The 18,503-nt window shown below is 40.3% G+C and overlaps 1 protein-coding gene and 1 long non-coding RNA gene across 2 annotated transcripts in view; one reads left to right on the top strand and one right to left on the bottom strand.

Moving 5' to 3' along the window:
- Positions 1-18,503, bottom strand: part of FBXL13 (F-box and leucine rich repeat protein 13) — a 183,352-nt gene that overhangs the window by 162,790 nt on the left and 2,059 nt on the right. The window contains 2 exon segments of the mRNA XM_089917767.1: positions 3,073-3,163; positions 4,078-4,202. Of these exon segments, the coding sequence (XP_089773893.1) occupies positions 3,073-3,163; positions 4,078-4,202 (216 nt within the window).
- Positions 1,287-15,706, top strand: LOC115802663 (uncharacterized). The gene is made up of 3 exons (XR_016394374.1): positions 1,287-2,396; positions 6,454-7,134; positions 13,311-15,706. It is a non-coding gene; the product is annotated as an uncharacterized LOC115802663 (long non-coding RNA).

Here is an 18,503-nt window from a genome sequence, read left to right on the forward strand (position 1 = left end):
TCTTGTCATCAGAGAAAAAGAAGGAAAAAAGAACCTGAATATCGAGTTTGTAGATCTAACTGCAAACTTGCAGGAAATACAAGAAACAGAACAAATGAAAGGATTCTAGAGGAAATGAGAATGTGGCACATTTTACATGACAGATGTTCTGTTTTCTTCAATAAATAAGTGGCGTGGGAAAAAAGAAGAAAGGAGAGGGCTTCCCTGGTGGCGCAGTGGTTGAGAGTCCGCCTGCCGATGCAGGGGACACGGGTTCGTGCCCCGGTCCGGGAGAATCCCACATGCCGCGGAGCGGCTGAGCCCGTGAGCCATGGCCGCCGAGCCTGCGCGTCCGGAGCCTGTGCTCCGCAACGGGAGAGGCCACAACTGTGAGACCCTCGTACAGCAAAAAAAAAAAAAAAAAAAAAAGAAGAAGAAAGGAGAAATATTGCAGATGACAAGAGACATTAGATACATAACAAACCAAGTGTAATGTGCGGACCCTGTATGGATTTCAACTTAACAGAGCCATATGTGAAAAGGCATTTTCGAGGCAATTTGGAAAACCCAAATATGGACTGAATATGGAGTCTATATATATCTGAATGTAATCATCACTAGATGATATTCAGGAATTATTGCTCATTTCATTACATTTCATAGACAATTGCACTGTGCTATGTTCTCTAAAAACACCATTTGTTGTTAAAGATGCACACTGAAGTATTTATTGGTAAAGTAATACAATTCCTGGGATTTACTTTCTAATACTCCAGCAAAATGGGGGAGGGGAGAATAATTAACAAGATTGGCAAAATGTTGATTATTGTTTAAGCTGAGTGAAGGGGGATCATTATATAGTCTCTCTACTTTTGAGTCATATTTAAATTCTTCTGTAATAAAAAGATGTTTTTAATGTTACAGATGCCTTTTCTTCTTGTAATTAGTAGGCCCACCTGGAGATTTCATTTCCTAAGAAATGAGAATCAAGTCTGTGAATTTAGTTTCCTCCTTACAATGGTTGATTCTTTAATCTTGGAACACACAGTTAAACTGTCTTTCTGTCTACTGTCATGAGAGCAGTTTCTCTCTTTTTTTTTTTTTTGTAACTGTTTGGCTTACAGTTTCTTGTATTCAGTCTTCTCTGTTTGCACAAATAGAAACAAATACATATTTATAAATAGACATGTCCTTGCTGTAGAGGACTTCATAGCGTGAGGCCATAAAAATGACTGCACGCTGAAACCATGCAAAGCAATCTTAATAATTCATGGGGAAAATTACAATTGTTTGTGATCTGTAAAATATTTTATCAAACCATTAAAAACTCTGACCGGCAGTTATAACTATAGGAAAGAAAAATGGGGGGGGGGAGCAAAGCTATGTTTATTTAGTATACTGTAATTTAAAATATTAGAAACATTGAGGATTAAAGTGTTTTATGTCTTTGTGGGGGAAAAAAAAACCTTCGTTTTTCTCTGAGGGTGAAAGAGAAATGAATTGTCTATCCAGCCTAGGTTGAGCCCTCTAAGCAATCCTAGGCACCTAGAGATTTAGTTTGCAAAGTCATATCTATTTTCTTTTTTTTCTAACTTATGAAGTGGGCAGCCTTTCTATGCCTTGGTGAATTGTCATACTCCTTTCTAAATCTGGATCAGCTTCCAATATTTTGTGCTTTTAATGTCATGAAATAGCTCTATGAATTCCTTTTCAAATAAAACTTTAGATTTGAAGTAGCTACAGTGTCTCAGAATTCTGTGCAAACTTGTAAAGATTCTCTATAGGCTTCTAGCTAGACATTGGACACAATCTGATTGTGTTTTATAAGGTCATTTTCAAAATATTGATAATATTTACCCCTCTAGATCAGTGGTTTTTAATAATTTTAGTATCTTATAGCAATGATTTTCAAGCGTTTTTTCATGTGACATTATACTCAGTGCAGTACTGTTCTAGAGGATAAGGGGTGGGGAGGAGAGGACCAAGAATCCCATCCCCTGGGTCTTCTCTCCCCAGCTCCTGAGGTTGCTCCCAAACACCTCCAAGAACACAGTTTGCGGATATCTGCACTCCATAGTGGATCAAAATTCTGTGGTTGATAAAGTCTTTAAGACACCCACACACCATGATGCAGATCAACTATGATCAAACACATGGGTTCTTCCCAGTGTATTGGTGCCTCTGAATCATCCCAGGCTTGGCAGAAATATCCCATCCCTCTATTTCTGTCTCTCTGTTGTAGATCACTGATTAGGATCTGGTGTTACTCTCCACCCATCCTTCTAAATGATGCTTCACATTGTTCCTGGCTCTCAGCACCCACCGTGACCATGGCTTTGATTCTACTTTTCAGTGCCTGACGTCACCAGCAACTAGCCCTGCCTGTGCTCACTGAGACACCAGCCTGGGATCTAGAGGTATGACACATGGTCCCACACACGTCTAATTCGTGTTGCCCTTTCTCTCCCCACATGCCTTTTGCTATTTTAGCTTCTCTCAGGTGCACAGTCTTTGTTCTGAAAGTCTCCATATTCTGAATTACTTCCTTCCCCTCTTTACAGGATCAAAACCAGCTGTTGGAGCTGGTTGTTCCTTTCATTAACTTGGTCTGGTTTTTAAGTTAGGTCTCATTAATGTTTCGGCCATATCTTTGTGAGCAAAATTCCCAGGCAGATGGCAGAGAGAATGGAGGGGGTGTGGAATACAGAGGAAGTAGATTAGAACGGAAAGAAAATATCCTCCTTTAAAGCTTTCCATAATGCTATTTTTGTCATTATAAAGATACAAGAGAGGAGGAGAAGGAGAAAGGGGGAGATTTAGTAGAGAGATTTTGTCAGAAAGAGAAAGAATAACTGCCTGTCCAAATGCTTCTTGGAAATTTGGGGAGGTTTCTATGGGTGTGGCTTTGTGCATATGTGTGTGTGGGGGGTGGGATGTTTGTAAATGTGTATGTGATGTTCTTTCACGTTTCTGAGTGGCCCCAATTTCAAAACCAGTGTGACCTCACACCTCTCATGAAATCTAAAATCTTTTTGAGAGCTTCCGTCCAAACTTAAGATGTATAGTGTAGAGTGTTTGGTTAATAATACTTACCAGCTGATCATCCAGTCCAAAAAGTTGTTCTACGTAAGTTTCCAACAGTCTCCGAATTTTGGGTTTCATTGATGGATCAATGCACATATCCCTTTAATAAAATCATAAAATGCAGTCAAAAATTAATTTCATTTCATAGTAATTAGTTCCATAATTAAATCAGTGATTTTAATGGGTGGGGGGAAGGGAAGGGAAGGAAAAACACTTCCCCTTGGGAGAGGCATGTCAGAATCACCTGGAGGGCTTTTTCAAATCACTCCCCCTCAGGATTCTGCTGTGCTCCCCAAGAAGCATCCTCATCCTGTCCTCATCCTCAACTTGAAATAAACTGCCCTGTGAGCACATGTTGTTGATGAGAGTGTGCTATGTTTCTAACTTAAGAACCAGAGGAGAAATTGTTCCTATTGAAGTTTGGGGGACTTAAAAGCCTATGGAGGGGAACTTCCCTGGTGGCGCAGTGGTTAAGAATCCGCCTGCCAATGCAGGGGTCACGGGTTAGATCCCTGGTGCAGGAAGATCCCACATGCCGCGGAGCAGCTAAGCCCATGCGCCACAACTACTGAGCCTGCGCTGTAGAGCCCGCGAGCCACAACTACTGAAGCCCGCATGCCTACAGCCTGTGCTCAGCAACAAGAGAAGCCACCGCAATGAGAAACCCGCGCACCGCAAGGAAGAATACCCACCGCTCTCCGCAACTAGAGAAAGCCCGCGTGCAGCAACGAAGACCCAACACAGCCATAAATGAATAAAGTTATATAAAAAAAATAATAACAGACTGAAAACTACTTGGGGTAACTAAATGTCCTAGCTCAATAAACAATCATGATGATTATATATATATATATATATATATGTATATATATATATATATATACATATATATATATATATATATGCCTATGGAGGGATTCTTTGACAATCTTAAGATTGGAAACATTCATCAGCAAGACCTTTTTTGATAGCATACAAGGAGTGTTTTACCTTCAAAATAAAATATCTCCCTACCATAAATCAAAACAATACTTACCAGAGAAGACTTTAAGACCATTTTCCATTACAGCAGTGATCATTTTCTCTAAATACCTCAGGGGATCCTCAGGACATGTAACAAGTAGACCACATAACAGAGCCTGGGAAAATGAAATGGAATCAGTGTTTCTGGATTTGCATGTTCTTACTAAGCAAGAGACTTTCTGTCAGACAAAGTCAAATAATGTGACAGTTTCTAAACTAAATGTGATTTATAGATATCCCTCTGTGTTTATTCAATGTTACCAAATAACCAGAGCAACATGCAGTTTACCTTTCCTCTTAAAAATATTCCATTGTAAATGGCGAGTTGTTGCATTATGTGAGGGGTCACGGGTTAGATCCCTGGTCCAGGAAGGGACAGTCCAATTGAAGAAATAGTTGTGATTACCTTAGATCAATGGTTTCTACCATTTTTAAATATGAGGAACTCCTTTTTTATTGAAGTATAGTTGATTTACAATGTTGTGTGAGTTTCTGGTGTACAGAAAAGTGATTCAGATATAGATATAGATATATTCTTTTTCATTATGGTTTATTATAGGATATTGAATATAATTCCCTGGGCTATACATTAGGACTTTGTTGTTTATCTTTTTTATATATAGTAGTTTGTATCTGCTAATCCCAAACTCCTAATTTATCTTTTCCCCCTCCTCCTTTTCCCTTTGGTAACCATAAGTTTGTTTTCTGTGTCTGTTTCTGTTTTGTAAATAAGTTCATTTGTATCATATTTTAGATTCCACATATAAGTGATATCATATGGTATTTGTCTTTCTCTTTCTGGCTTACTTCACTTAGTAAGATAATCTCTAGGTCCATCATGTTGCTGCAGATGGCATTATTTCATTCTTTTCTTATGGCTGAGTTATTTTCCATTATATATATATAATGGAAATTGAATCAGTGATTTTAATGGGTGGAGGGAAAGGACGCTCCATATATATATATATATATATGTATATATGTATATATATGTGTGTATATATATATATATATATATATATATATGTTCCGCACACAGCAACGAAGACCCAGTGCAGCCAAAAATAAGTAAATAAAATAAAGTAAATTTTAAAAATGTATTGGTGGGGCTTCCCAGGTGGCGCAGTGGTTGAGAGTCCGCCTGCCGATGCAGGGGACATGGGTTCGTGCCCCGGTCTGGGAAGATCCCACATGCCGCGGAGCGGCTGGGCCCGTGAGCCATGGCCGCTGAGCCTGCGCATCCAGAGCCTGTGCTCCGTTAACAGGAGAGGCCCGCGTACCGCAAAAAAAAAAAAACCAAAAAAGAAAAAAATGTATTGGTGAGTCATATTTTGAATACCTCTCCATTTGAGACAGAGAAAAAGAGTTACAGCACACATCCCACAGAAACCACCTGGAGTGCTTAGACATTTCTCTTTGGTTCACTGGTGGGTCTCCTGGTACAGGTGTGGGGATGTGTATGTGTGTATAGCAGGTGAGACTCTCTCTTTGGCCCTTCCTCCACATAGGGCCTCCTCTTGCTGGCTTTTTTCCTACTCCTCTCTCTCATGAACAAAATAATTCCACCTCTGAGTCATGCAGAGTTCTTCCCACCTACCTCCATGAGCCAAGTGTCAACAGATCCAGGCCTGGGGGTCCTGGGTTTTAGACTCTCAGCAGTTCTCATAGTGTTCCTCCACATAAGAACATAATTCTCCTGACTGAACCTGCACAACACATTTTCCCATTTGCTGTAGCTCCATGTCCCCCCGCCCCACTTAGTGTGCAACCTGCGGGCTGGGAACCTAGCCCCTAGGGCTATGGCCAAAGGGTAAGACCTCGATGTCTCTCCCTTCCCAGCTCTGCCTCCGATGTAGCCCCACCCCAGCTGCTTACAGTGAGCACTCAGCCATCTGCAGACTAATTTCCTTCTCCCCCGGACCTAAAGAATATAGTGATACGGGAGATCAGTGTTCTCACCAAAGTTGTCAAGCTGGGTTTGAATAGTCTTCTATTACCTAAGGGCTGAAGTTGTCTATTCCCTGGAGGCTAGACTTCAGACAGCTCCCTAAATAGCCCTGATGAAAAGCCCATCTGCTTTCTAGCCCTTCTGTGCCTCGATCACTAGAGTACTGAGTTTCTCTACTCCCTACTCCACATTCTCCCCTTGATCCTAGTCTGGTACCCAGAGGACATCTGCAGCAGAATAACCTGGGGAGTGAATTGGTCTCAGAGGGTGAGGTCTAGGAACCTGCATTTTGATTGGCTCCCCAGTTGATTCCTATCACACTGAAGCCTTACTGGAATTCAGCTTTAAAGTAAATTATTGAGAAAATTGGGATCTGATAAATGAATATGAGAGGTTGCTTATTTCTTTATATTTCCAAGCTCCACAGATCAGAAGACTACTTTTCCTGAAAAGTTATCCCGCAGATATCAAATCAAGTTAAAGGGTAAGTCTATGGAATGCTAATAAAGTCATATGGAACTAGCATAGTTCAAATGTTCACTTTTTGCGTAACAAATCTCACTGTTCGTAGTTTCCCACTGGGCAAAATAAAATATCCTGGGGTTTCACATCTTAATGTGTGAACAGTGCATAGCTCCATGCAAATATGAAAGCATAGTTAGTGAATCAATAGATTTTTTTTTCTGCTATAAAACCATTACCTTGGTCTTTATAAGGAGAGACAAAATATGCAAACATGCCTGCAAAACGAATGTTTGACTCTCAAAAAACGATGAGTAGGGCTTTATTATTGCTAGCCTTCTTAGTAAAAACTTACATGGTCAAGGACAAAAAAAAAGACCATGACTTACTTGGCTTTCTCAGTCTTGTAAATTCACAAAACAATTGTGCAATCCTCCGCTTTCTTTGCCTCTGCCTCCCTAATCTCAGTCCAGAATATTTCTCAAATATTCTGAAAAATGTCTGGGTACTGAGGACAAAGAAGGGTTTATCCAAGACGGTTGTTTCTGCTCCTTTTCAGTACTACCCATCTTACAAGAAGCAAGATAATGCAGTGAATGGAGTCCTCTGGGTTTAACTCCTGGATCTGTAATTTTCTGGTATGTAACCTCTGACAAGCTACTTCTCTTGTGCTTCTGTTTCCTTAACCATACATGGGATAATAAAGGTATATATATCATAGGGCTATCATGATACTTAAATGAATTAATATATGTAAAGTACTTTGAATTGTTTTCTAGCACAAAATAAGTACTCAATAGATAATAATGATAACAAGCCATCATCATTTTTTAAACCATTCCACTGCTAATTATCACTTCCATTACAGGAAAAGACTTGGACAAAGAGAAAATAAATTTTAAAATATTCCCTTGTACCATTCAAAGGCCAGTGTAATGACAGAGAAAGAGAGACTTTATACCAAGTCTATTGGAAGAGATTAAGACCAATGCATTTGGTCTTGGTTAGGAGAGAGAAATGGTTAGGAGAGAGAAGTTGATAGAACAATAGTTTAAATATAAATAGCAAGGTAGGAACTGTATATTAGAACTATGGGTAGATATAAGACACTTGAGAGAGCAAGTCTTGTTTATCTTTTTAGATACTCAGATAAACATAGGAAAAATGCTAAGGGCCTAAATAGCAATATAGAAGATAATTGCTTCATGAGGGCAGAGATAAAAGTGATTACCAAATGCTTGTGGGGTCCTCAGCAGTTGGAAAAACTTTCAACTGGTAAGGAGAGGGCAAGGGTCTTCCTCTTGGCAAGAACAAAGCCTCAGGGGCACAGACCAGTTTGGCTGGAATGGAGGATAAATGTAAAAGAGAAGCAGGCAGGGTCACTCTGTGACGACGTCAGAATTCCATACCGGGACCCAGGACTGGATCCTCCTCTAGACACGATAGGTCACTCATGATCAAACCCCTTCAAGATCAATCACATGGCCAAGGTCACAGATGGCCATACAACAGAGAGTCGCAGCTCAGTGTGTTTCCAAGATCCCTCTAGGGTTGACCTTGACTTTTAGAGGGTATATTCTTGCTTCTGGATTTCACAGATGAGGCAGAGAAGGGCCAAGTGATTCACAGAGCCAGCATGTTTTTAAACTACAAACCTAGGACTCCCCCCTGGCCCATACCATGCACTGAAACAAAATTGTGTGCATGTGTATCTTTCTCCAGAACTTGAGAGGTTTTTTTTCACATTATCTCTTCCAAAATATTTTATTCATACGCCAACCCCCAAACACATTCTTCTTTCAAGTAGACGGTAATCAACATATAGTTTACACCTTGTTTTTTTTCCAGATGAGATTGCTTTTAAAATTGCAATGTCAGCACCAAATAGTTACAGAAACCCCTTTACTTAGGAAGAGGCTTAAGTTTCTAAACATTGTCCAAAGTCCCTTCAACCTCCCTACCCTCCAACCCCCAAAATAAGTCCAAAGTGCCATCTCAGAAATGCTCACCATCCCCATCTGTAGTAGAGATGGTGTTGGCATGCTGTAGTTCTAGGAGTGTCTTAATGTTTTTCTATGGAAGTTAGTAAGTTAAAAATTTGTAAATAAAGGGGGTTCTGTGTCTTGTCAACATTTAAATAGAGGGTGCCAAATTTTTATTTTAGAAACTCTATAACTAAAAACATATTGAAGATTATCGAAAGGGATCAACTGGATTTAGCCATTAAGGAGGGACCCCAGGGACAGGAAGATGCCCCCAAGGCCAGAACTTGAGGGGTTTTAAGGCAGACTGGACAGGAGAGGAGACAAGGTCTCTGTGAGGTGAGAGCAAGACAGTAAAAGCAGGATCCTAATACCTGTGGGATTGTGCCTGGCCCAACAGGGAGGTGGTCACCAGCCATGTAATCCCTAGATGAGTAGGTGAATTGTTACTGAAGAAATAATAAGCCTTTGGGTTGTCATATGCCTTTGGGTTGTTTAAGTGTACCATGGGTTTTCCTCTGGAACTGCATCTATGAACTGGCTGACTGGGCTAAGGGAACACAGCAAACATAACTGCCCTCAGGGGAAGCCACAACCTTCTAGTCCCAGGGTCCAGCAAAATGAGTTAGTGTGACCAGTTCCTTGTGGTCTCTTGCTCATATATTTAGTAATTCCTGATTCTTGCATCTCTGGCAAGTATTTGCAGCTATTAGTCTCTAAAAAAACTGATAGTAGAGTCTATGTGATTTAGAAATAAATACGTTTTTTTAAATACAGATTGGAAAATTAATCATGAAAGAAACACAAAGCATAAAAACTGCATAAGAATTTTTTAAAACATGTATTTATTTATTAATTTCTAAAAATAGAAAACTTTGCATAAAGATCATGGTTTGTAACTTAAACATGCCCTCTGCTGGGCAGATCTAGTTTTGCAAACTCCTTTAATCTTTCCTAGTTGTTAAACCGAAACCTGAGCTAACACTTTCTCACTCGCAGATGCAATCTTTATATGTAGGGACTAAAGAGTTTTGTAGACATTATACCCTTAATATCTTGCCCATATTTGGTCCCTATGGGGCAGGCCTTGTTTGTAGACGGGGTGCTGGCTTCTGCCTAGTATGTAGAAAATTGAGAGAGAAACAGATTTCTAAATACTTCTGATAACCTACTGTTTGATATTCTACCAATAGGGCTTCATTGTATGGACTCCTAGCTTAGTGAAAGCTTTTAAAATACAAGTGTATTTTGGAAGGAATATCTCAAAGGAAGGAGATTCCAACAGTGGTGGGATGAGTATTTCAGAGTTCTCAGAGAAAGAAACAATGAATATAATGAGAGTGAAAAATTAGAAGGCAATATTCAGTTTCCCCACAACTGTATCGAGGCGCAGGCTCTCAGTGTCTACATGTAGATAGTTTTTTTAAAAACTTTGAATTTCTGAAATATACTTTTGCCAAATCTTAGAATAATATATAGAAAGTAAATATTTTATTGCCCAAATTCCCAAGTCTTTGATCATTTAGTTCACTTTTTTTTTTCAAATCTAAAATTAAAGTTTAAAACAATACTTGACTCCAAGGTCTAAAAAAAATGTCTCTATGTTTATATCTGGTGTATAAATAATACACCTGGGTTGCATGACACTGTGCTAGGTGCTGATGGTCTATGAGGTCCACTCACTTGCTGCAACATGGAGGACATGAACCATGAAGGAAGAGATTATTTCCTGTGATTGATCACAGTGGTTTCAAATTTTGTTTTTTAAATCAGAAAAAAAAATCTTAAAAAAAACCCCAAACTCATGGGAATCCCCAAATATAATCTAGATCCTTTCTTAACCTCTAGAGCATCCCCCATAGGCGTCCTTAGAACCCTGGGATTCTGCTAAAAAAGAAAAAAAAACTTTGGAAATCTATCAGTATGCAATTAGTCACACACAGGCCTACGTGAAAGCAGAGTGAGAAGATTTTATGAAAGTGCCATCGTAAGCAGGAAAAGAGGCTGACCCATCTAGGAAAGAGGGTGTCCAGGAGACCTCAGCTGGCACAGCAGCCAGAGGAAAAGGGCTCTCGTCCCAGGGAGACCAGACACAGGCCTGCAAACTGGCCAGCCAGCTGGTTTCCTAGGATGAGAAACCAGCACTTGCCAGCAATGAGTGTTTTTATGCTTCCTATGCTTTCTTTGTATGTTTTTTTTCTAATTCTCCATCAATAAATTTCACTTGATAATAGTATGGGAAAGCAAAAGAGGAGGCACTTTTCCCTACACGTAAGCCTGTTTTCATTATTTTGTTTAAATATATGAACTTTTTCTGTTTATAAAAATATATATGTTCTATGTAATTTGGAAAGTTGAAAAAAAATACAAAGAAAATAAAAAGCAACCATCATCCTGACAACCAGAAATAGCCTCTAATAAAAATTTTAATTTCAGTCTTTCCTCAACACATATATTTTTACAAAATTAAAATTAGGATCATACTACAGTTTTTTTTTTAAATAAATTTATTTATTTTATTTTTGGCTGCGTTGGGTCTTCGCTGCTGCGTGCGGGCTTTCTCTAGTTGTGGTGAGCGGGGGCTACTCTTCATCGCAGTGCATGGGCTTCTCATTACAGTGGCTTCTCTTTGTTGTAGAGCATGGGCTCTAGGCACGCCAGCTTCAGTAGCTGCGGCATGCGGGCTCAGTAGTTGTGGCTCGTGGGCTCTAGAGCGCAGGCTCAGTAGTTGTGGCACACGGGCTTAGTTGCTCCACGGCATGTAGGATCTTCCTGGACGAGCGTTCGAACCCGTGTCCCCTGCTTTGGCAGGAGGATTCTTAACCACTGTGCCACCAGGGAAGTACCTACATATACCTTTTTTTATTCCTGGCTAGTTATTACATTGCGAACATTTTTCCATGCCACCAAAAATTCTTCAAAACATCATGTATTGAGGTTGGTTGATAACCTATTGCATAAAATTATACCATAAATGTTTACAATTTATAAATGGCTGGACATTTAGGTGTTTTTAACTTTTTCCCTTTATTAAAAATTATATGATATACATATTATCACTACTAATGATGAAATGTACATATCTTCACCTCTATTTCCTTAGAAATAGAATCAAAATGTGTATTTTGAAGATCTTCATACATTTCTCAAAATTGCTTTTCTAAAAAGATATTATCAGTTTATACTTTCATTGATAGCCAATGGGAGTGTCCCATTCACCTTGCCAACACTGAGAATTAAAACATTTTTATATTTGTTGATTTGATGAAAATAATTCATTTTCATCTACATTTCATTTTTTCAGTGCAGTTAAATTAGTTTTCTTACATTTACTAGCTGCTATAGACTGAACCGTGTCCCTGCAAAATTCATATATTGAGGGGCTTCCCTCGTGGCTCAGTGGTTAAGAATCCACCTGCCAGTGCAGGGGACACGGGTTCAAGCCCTGGTCTGGGAAGATCCCACATGCCATGGAGCAACTGAGCCTGTGCGCCACTACTACTGAGCCTGTGCTCTAGAGCCCGTGAGCCACAACTACTTAGCCCATGAGCCACAACTACTGAAGCCCGCACGCCTAGAGCCCATGCTCCACAACAAGAGAAGCCACTGCAATGAGAAGCCCACGCCCTGCAACAAAGAGTAGCCCCCGTTCGCTGCAACTAGAGAAAGCCCGCATGCAGCAACGACGACCAAATGCAGCCAAAAATAACTAAATAAATTTATTTTTAAAAAATTCATATTTTGAAACTCTATTCCCCAATGTGATGGTATTTGGAGATGGGGCCTTTGGGAGATAATTATGTTTAGATGAGGTCATGAGGGTAGGATCCTCACGATGGGATTAGCACCCTCATATAAAGAGACACCAGACAGCTTGCTCTCTTTCTTTCTCTGCCAAGTGAGGACACAGTGAGAAGGCAGCCATCTGCAAGCTAGGAAGGGAGCCATCAACAGCACTCAGCCATGCTGGCACCCTGATCTTAGACTTGCAGCCTCCAGAACTGAGAAAATAAATTTTTGTTATTTAAGCCACCCAGTCTATGGTATTTTATTATAGCAGTCCAAGCCAACCAAGATACTAGCCATCTATGATTTTCTATACATTTGATATGTCATTTTTGGGGACAGGCTTTATTTAGATAAGGATGCAAGATATAACAGTAACCAAAGAGAGAATCTCAAAGGGATGGTAAAATTCAGAAAGATAGCAGGGCCACTTGTTGAATCTCTACTCACGTCTCCCGAAGTCTCCCCCTGGAGTCTTTCTCAGCTAAGGGTTTAAAGGGTTTTGTGGTTTGAGACAAGCCATGGCAGCAGTTAGTCCATGACTTACTCTCTGTCTTGGTCCATTTGGACTCCTATCACAGAACACCATAGACTGGGGGACTAATAAACAACAGAAACTTATTTCTCACAGTTCTAGAGACTGGGAAGTCCAAGATCAAAGTGCAGGAAGATTCTGTGTCTGGTGAGCACCACTTCCTGGTTCATAGATGGCCATCTTCTGACCGTGCCCTTACATGATGAAAGGAGCAATGGAGCTCTCTGGAGTCTTCATTATAAGTATTCTAACCCTGTCTATGATGGCTCCACCCTCATGACCTAATCACCTCCCAAAGGCCCCACCTCCTAATACCATCACATTGGAGATTGGGTTTTAACATATGAATTTTGGGGAGACATAAACGTCCAGTCTATAGCATGTTCATATCACTTTGTGCATTTTTCGCAATATGAAACTAATCACTGTGATTCCTGAAGATTTGAAAATAGGTATCAATTTATTTCGGTGCATGTGAGAACAACTGTCCCATGTGTGACACTGATTGCAGGTGACCAACCTGACTAGACAGCCGCTCCACCCTCCCTGTGCCACTCAGACTCTTCCTGAAGTTCCAGAAGCTTGGTGCCTGTGAAAACAACAACCTTCTCAAAGACACAATGATCATATCTGGGTCAAAGGTAATTTTCTCTGGCTTATTAAATATGTTAATGCATTCCAGACCTGCACTAATATGGCAGCTACTAATTTCATGTGGCTATTGAGCACTTCAAATGTGGCTAGTCCAAACTGAGATGTGCTGCAAGTGTAAAATACACACTCAATTTTGAAGACTTAATATGATTTTATATTGAATCCATGTTGAAATGATTATAGCCTGGATAGATTGGTTTGTAGAAAATCTATTGTTAAAATTAACTTCGCCTACTTCTTTTCACTTCTTTAACGTGTCTGTCGGACAGCCAAAGGGATAACGCACAGAGCACTCAGGAGGAAGTTTGAGCTAGAGACAGCTTCAGAGTCATAGCTGCAAATGGTTGAAGCTGTTTTCTACTAGCACATGGTAGATGCCCGGCAAATGCTTGCTGACGAAGTGGTCAAATGTACCCTTCTTAGCTGACCACTCTTGCCATCCCCTCCAAGAAAAAAAGGCTGGCTGGTGTCCAGAGCCTAATCTGTTGTTAAAAAAAAAAAAACCTAACTTGAATTGAACATAAAATCCAGCAGATTTTAAGCTGGTGTGCAAACCTCTAGAAGCCCACAAAGGCTTTCCAAGGGATATGTGAGAGTGAATAGTATAAAGGACTCCATTTCCAGATCCTCACCTTTCCCATGTATTCTTTCCAGAACCTGATTTGCCTCAGGACACATTTTGTGATTTTCTTTTCCCGTTCTTCCCATTCACAATTGCTTTCTTCCGCTCTAGAAACTAAAGGCCTGTCTCTCATCCATCTGGAATCTCACTACACAGAAAACTGAGGCAGAGAGATTTAGAAACTTGCTCAAAGTCACACAATTAGTAATTGGCAAAGCCAAGAATCAAACCTAGGCAATCTCGTAATAATAGATGATCCCCTTGTATTGCTTCACACACTTTAGGGTTCAAGTAATAAACCTCAACTAAACATGGAATTTATTGGCTCCTACACTAGAAATTCTAAAGGTAGATCATGCTTTGGATGAATTTAACCCAGTGACTAACTGATGTCACTAGAGGCCTGATTTCTTTCCATTTCCCGACTCTACCTTCCTCAGAATCCGCTTACCCTAAAACCATCTTTCCTTGTGGACACAGGAGAATTGGCAATGGCTCCCAGGCCTACATGCTTCCCCACAAACATCCAGAGATGCTATATCTCTGTCCCAGCATTCCAACCAAGCAACCTGATCTAAACTGGTTTAGGTCACATCTTGTCCTCTCCCATGATCCTCACCACCACCCGTCATAGTCACAAACATTGTGGCCAGGGCACTTGAATGCGCTGGTTGTCATAAGCCAATCAGGGTCCAACCCCAGAGTTAGGGATAGTCAGTTTCCCTGAAGCATATGGGCTATATGGGGAAGAGGTAGTTTATGGAATGAGAGTGTAAGAAATATTAGGAAGAGGGAAGTAGATGTTGTGTAGGCAACTTGTTAATGTCCAGTATACATCTGCTCCTGGGGAACATAGAAAAGAAAGAAGGGATATTTATAGAAGAATTGAGACCCACTTACTGGGTGATAGTGTTGTAATCCACATCTTATTTGTTCAGATAATACTTTGAGATCCAACTTGATCCCAGATTCCCCTTGAATGAACAAGCCAGGTATATAGCTGATTGTATTTCCTTAAATGGCCGTAACAATATATCCCATCCCATGAGCTCTTTTTGCAATGTGACTTTGATACACTTCCCATCAAGAAGTGGGGTATATGTTCCCTCCTCTTGAATATAGGTGAAAATAATGTTATGTTGACTTCCAAGCCTAGGTCATAAATGGTGATAAACTTCTACCCAGTTCTCTCTGGGGACACCTGCACTTAGAACTCAGCCACCATACTGTGAGGAAGTCCAAGCAGCCCATGGAGAGGCCCATATGGAGGAACCAAGCCTCCTGGTTCACAGACCTAACTGAACTCCCAGCCAACATCTGACACCAACTTGCCAGGCATGTGAGTGAACCATCTTAAAAGTGGATCTTTAACCCTCTGCTGATCCACCCTGGATGGTACCACATGGAGCAGAGACAAGCTCTCCCTAAAAAACCTTGCAAGAATTTCAGATTTTTGAGCAAACTAAGTGAGTCATGTTGTTTTAGGCCATGAAGTTTTGCAGTTGTGTTACACAGAAATGAATAATTGATACAGCAAGCTAACAGAAAATGACTGCACAGCCAAATCAAGCCTGTCATTTCATCCATCCCTAGCTACATACGTTATGAGCAGCCATGACTATCATTTATTTTTTTATTATGGAAAACTTCAAACGTATATAAAGTAAACAATAGTATAATGAACCCCTATGTGCCCATCACCCAGTTTCAACAATTATCACCATTCTGTGATCTTTGTATTATCTATATATTCACCCATTTTTCCACCTGTTCTCAATTATAATTTTTTTAGGTAAAGTTTACATGAATTCAACACAAATCCTAGCTGTATAATTCTGACAATGGGTACACCTACACCTCAGTCATTTTCCAACTCCCCAGAAAGTCCCCCGTGTAGCGTTCCACTTAAGCCTTCTGTATCAGTCAGCGTCCAGCCAGGAGACAGAAATCACACCAGTAAGTTGAGTAAAGAACGTTTATTCTATTCTAATAATTTAATTCAAAGTTATTCATATTAACAGACAATGGTTTTAAATTAATAATAACTAACATGTTAAAGAAAACAGGATATGATAGACAAAATGGATGAAAAGATGCAGAATATTAATTGGAATGTATAAAAAATCAAATGGACATTCTAGAACTGAAAAATATACCATCTGAAATTAAGAACTCATTTGATTCATTTGATGTATTTAACAGTAGACAGGACTCAGCATAAAACAGAATCTGTAAACGTGAAGACAATCAATGAAAAATATCCAAACTTAAGCACAGAAAAGAGAATGGGGAAAAAACAGAAGAGAGCCAAAGAGGCATAGGCATGTAGGACTAAGTTAAAAAAAAAAAAAAGCTAACATATTTATGATCGGAGTCCCAGAGGGAGAAGAGAGAATTAGGTAGAAGCAGAATTTGAAAATGACCAAGAATTTTCTAAAACAGATGAAAAATATCAATCAACAGATTCAGTAAGCCCAGTGAATCAAGCAGGATTGGAAAAAAAAAAAATCAGCCTCTATTCAAAAGTTGGCAGGGAAATGATATCCTAAGTAGACAGCCAGGTTTTATTCAGGACAGGTAGGTGGAGTTCAGAAGAGGTTAAATATACATAGAAATCTGTGATGAAAGATGATGTATTCCAAAACTTGCAGAAGATGGGTTTTAGAAGAGTGCTAGGCATGGAAAATTGGGTCAGGCGAATAGATGTACAGGGATATGAGACACAATGGGATTCAGCCTGATAGTCTCTTAGGGGAAGCAGGTAACCAGGTTAAGGTGGGTGTGTGAGGCTCTCTTGCACCTGCTGGTAACGTGGTAGCAGAGGTGAGTGAAGGACTCCTCGGAAGAATACCGTCTTAGGCAATGGGGAGCACTTCTAAGGGCCTCTTTTCTCTAGGGGCAAAACAGTATGGTAGGCTGGTGAGGAAGAGGTGCTCTCATCCAGAGGAGGAACCAGGGATGCCTCTTGCAGCCATGTAGTGTTATGGCAAGTGGAGAGCAAGGCAAGGAGAGGTTACTACTTCCCTGATGTTCCCTGACCCTCAACTTGAGTCCAGTTGTGCTACCTGCTCCATGGCCAACTTGGACTGAGTCATCACTCAGAATGGCTTTATCCTGAATCTTAAATAGCCCTCTGTATCTGCAGGTTCTTCATTCATGGATTCAACCAAATGTGGATCCAAAATGTTTGGGAAAAAATTCCATTGTTTCAAAAAGCAAAAGACTTCACTGTGTGCAGGCAACTATTTACATAGCATTTACATTGGATTAGGTGCTATAAGTGATCTAGAGATGATTTATTTAGAGGTGATTTATACAGTGGGATGTATGTATGCAAATACTATGCCATTTTATGCAAGGTCCTTGAGCATGCACAGATTTTAGTATCCATGGCAGGTCCTGGAACCAACCCTGAGGATACTGAGGGACAACTGTATTAGGTCCTTTGAGGAGGCTCTTTCTCCCCAGGATACTTTCACCCCTCCAGGCCTACTTGTATTGATATGATAGTACAAAAATGGTTTCAAAGAGGGAAAATTGATGAACCACAGATTTTTCAGGTTCTCCCCTTGGAAACTAAGTCCATTTCCTTTTTATAAGTTTGGAATTTTGCACTATGAAGTCATGTGTTATTTTTATTTATTTATGGCTGTGTTGGTTCTTTGTTTCTGTGCGAGGGCTTTCTCTAGTTGTGGCAAGCGGGGGCCACTCTTCATCGCGGTGCACGGGCCTCTCACTATCGCGGCCTCTCTTCTTGCGGAGCACAGGCTCCAGACGCGCAGGCTCAGTAGTTGTGGCTCACAGGTCCAGTTGCTCCACGGCATGTGGGATCTTCCCAGATCAGGGCTCGAACCCGTGTTCCCTGCATTGGCAGGCAGATTCTCAACCACTGCGCCACCAGGGAAGCCCGGAAGTCATGTGTTAATATATCTGACCAAGAAAAAGGTCTAATAAAACAAAAAGATGAAGATACTGACAGAGAACTATACAAACATTCCACTTTCTGACCCCCATCTCCTATTTTCCAGCTCCCTCACTCAATTACTCCCTCTACCCCTCTTCATTCCCTTCTTACAAACTTCTACTTTCTACCCACATATCAGTATTATGTCTTGTTCTCATTTCCCACCCAGTCCTTAGAGTCCTTGCCCATCACTTCAGGCACTCTCAAAAGCTTAGCTCCCTCACCATTGCCCTTCCATTATATATGTCTGGCAAACTCCTATCCTGGATGAAGTCAACTCTTATTTGTGTACCTGCATCTGATTTACTGAGTGCTGCTTGAGAAAATCATATAACTGGGAAGATGAGTACCATGCTCTCTACACATTTTCAAATATAATTGTACAGTAAACATGAACATGAATGAAACTCATCATAAAAAAATTAAAACAATACAGATGTATATGGAGTAAAAGATGAGAGTTC

This window comes from Delphinapterus leucas, chromosome 9 (assembly GCF_059928025.1).
Source record: "Delphinapterus leucas isolate spDelLeu-1000000601 "Yukka" chromosome 9, BTC_Dleu_Yukka2, whole genome shotgun sequence".
Lineage (NCBI taxonomy): Eukaryota > Metazoa > Chordata > Mammalia > Artiodactyla > Monodontidae > Delphinapterus > Delphinapterus leucas.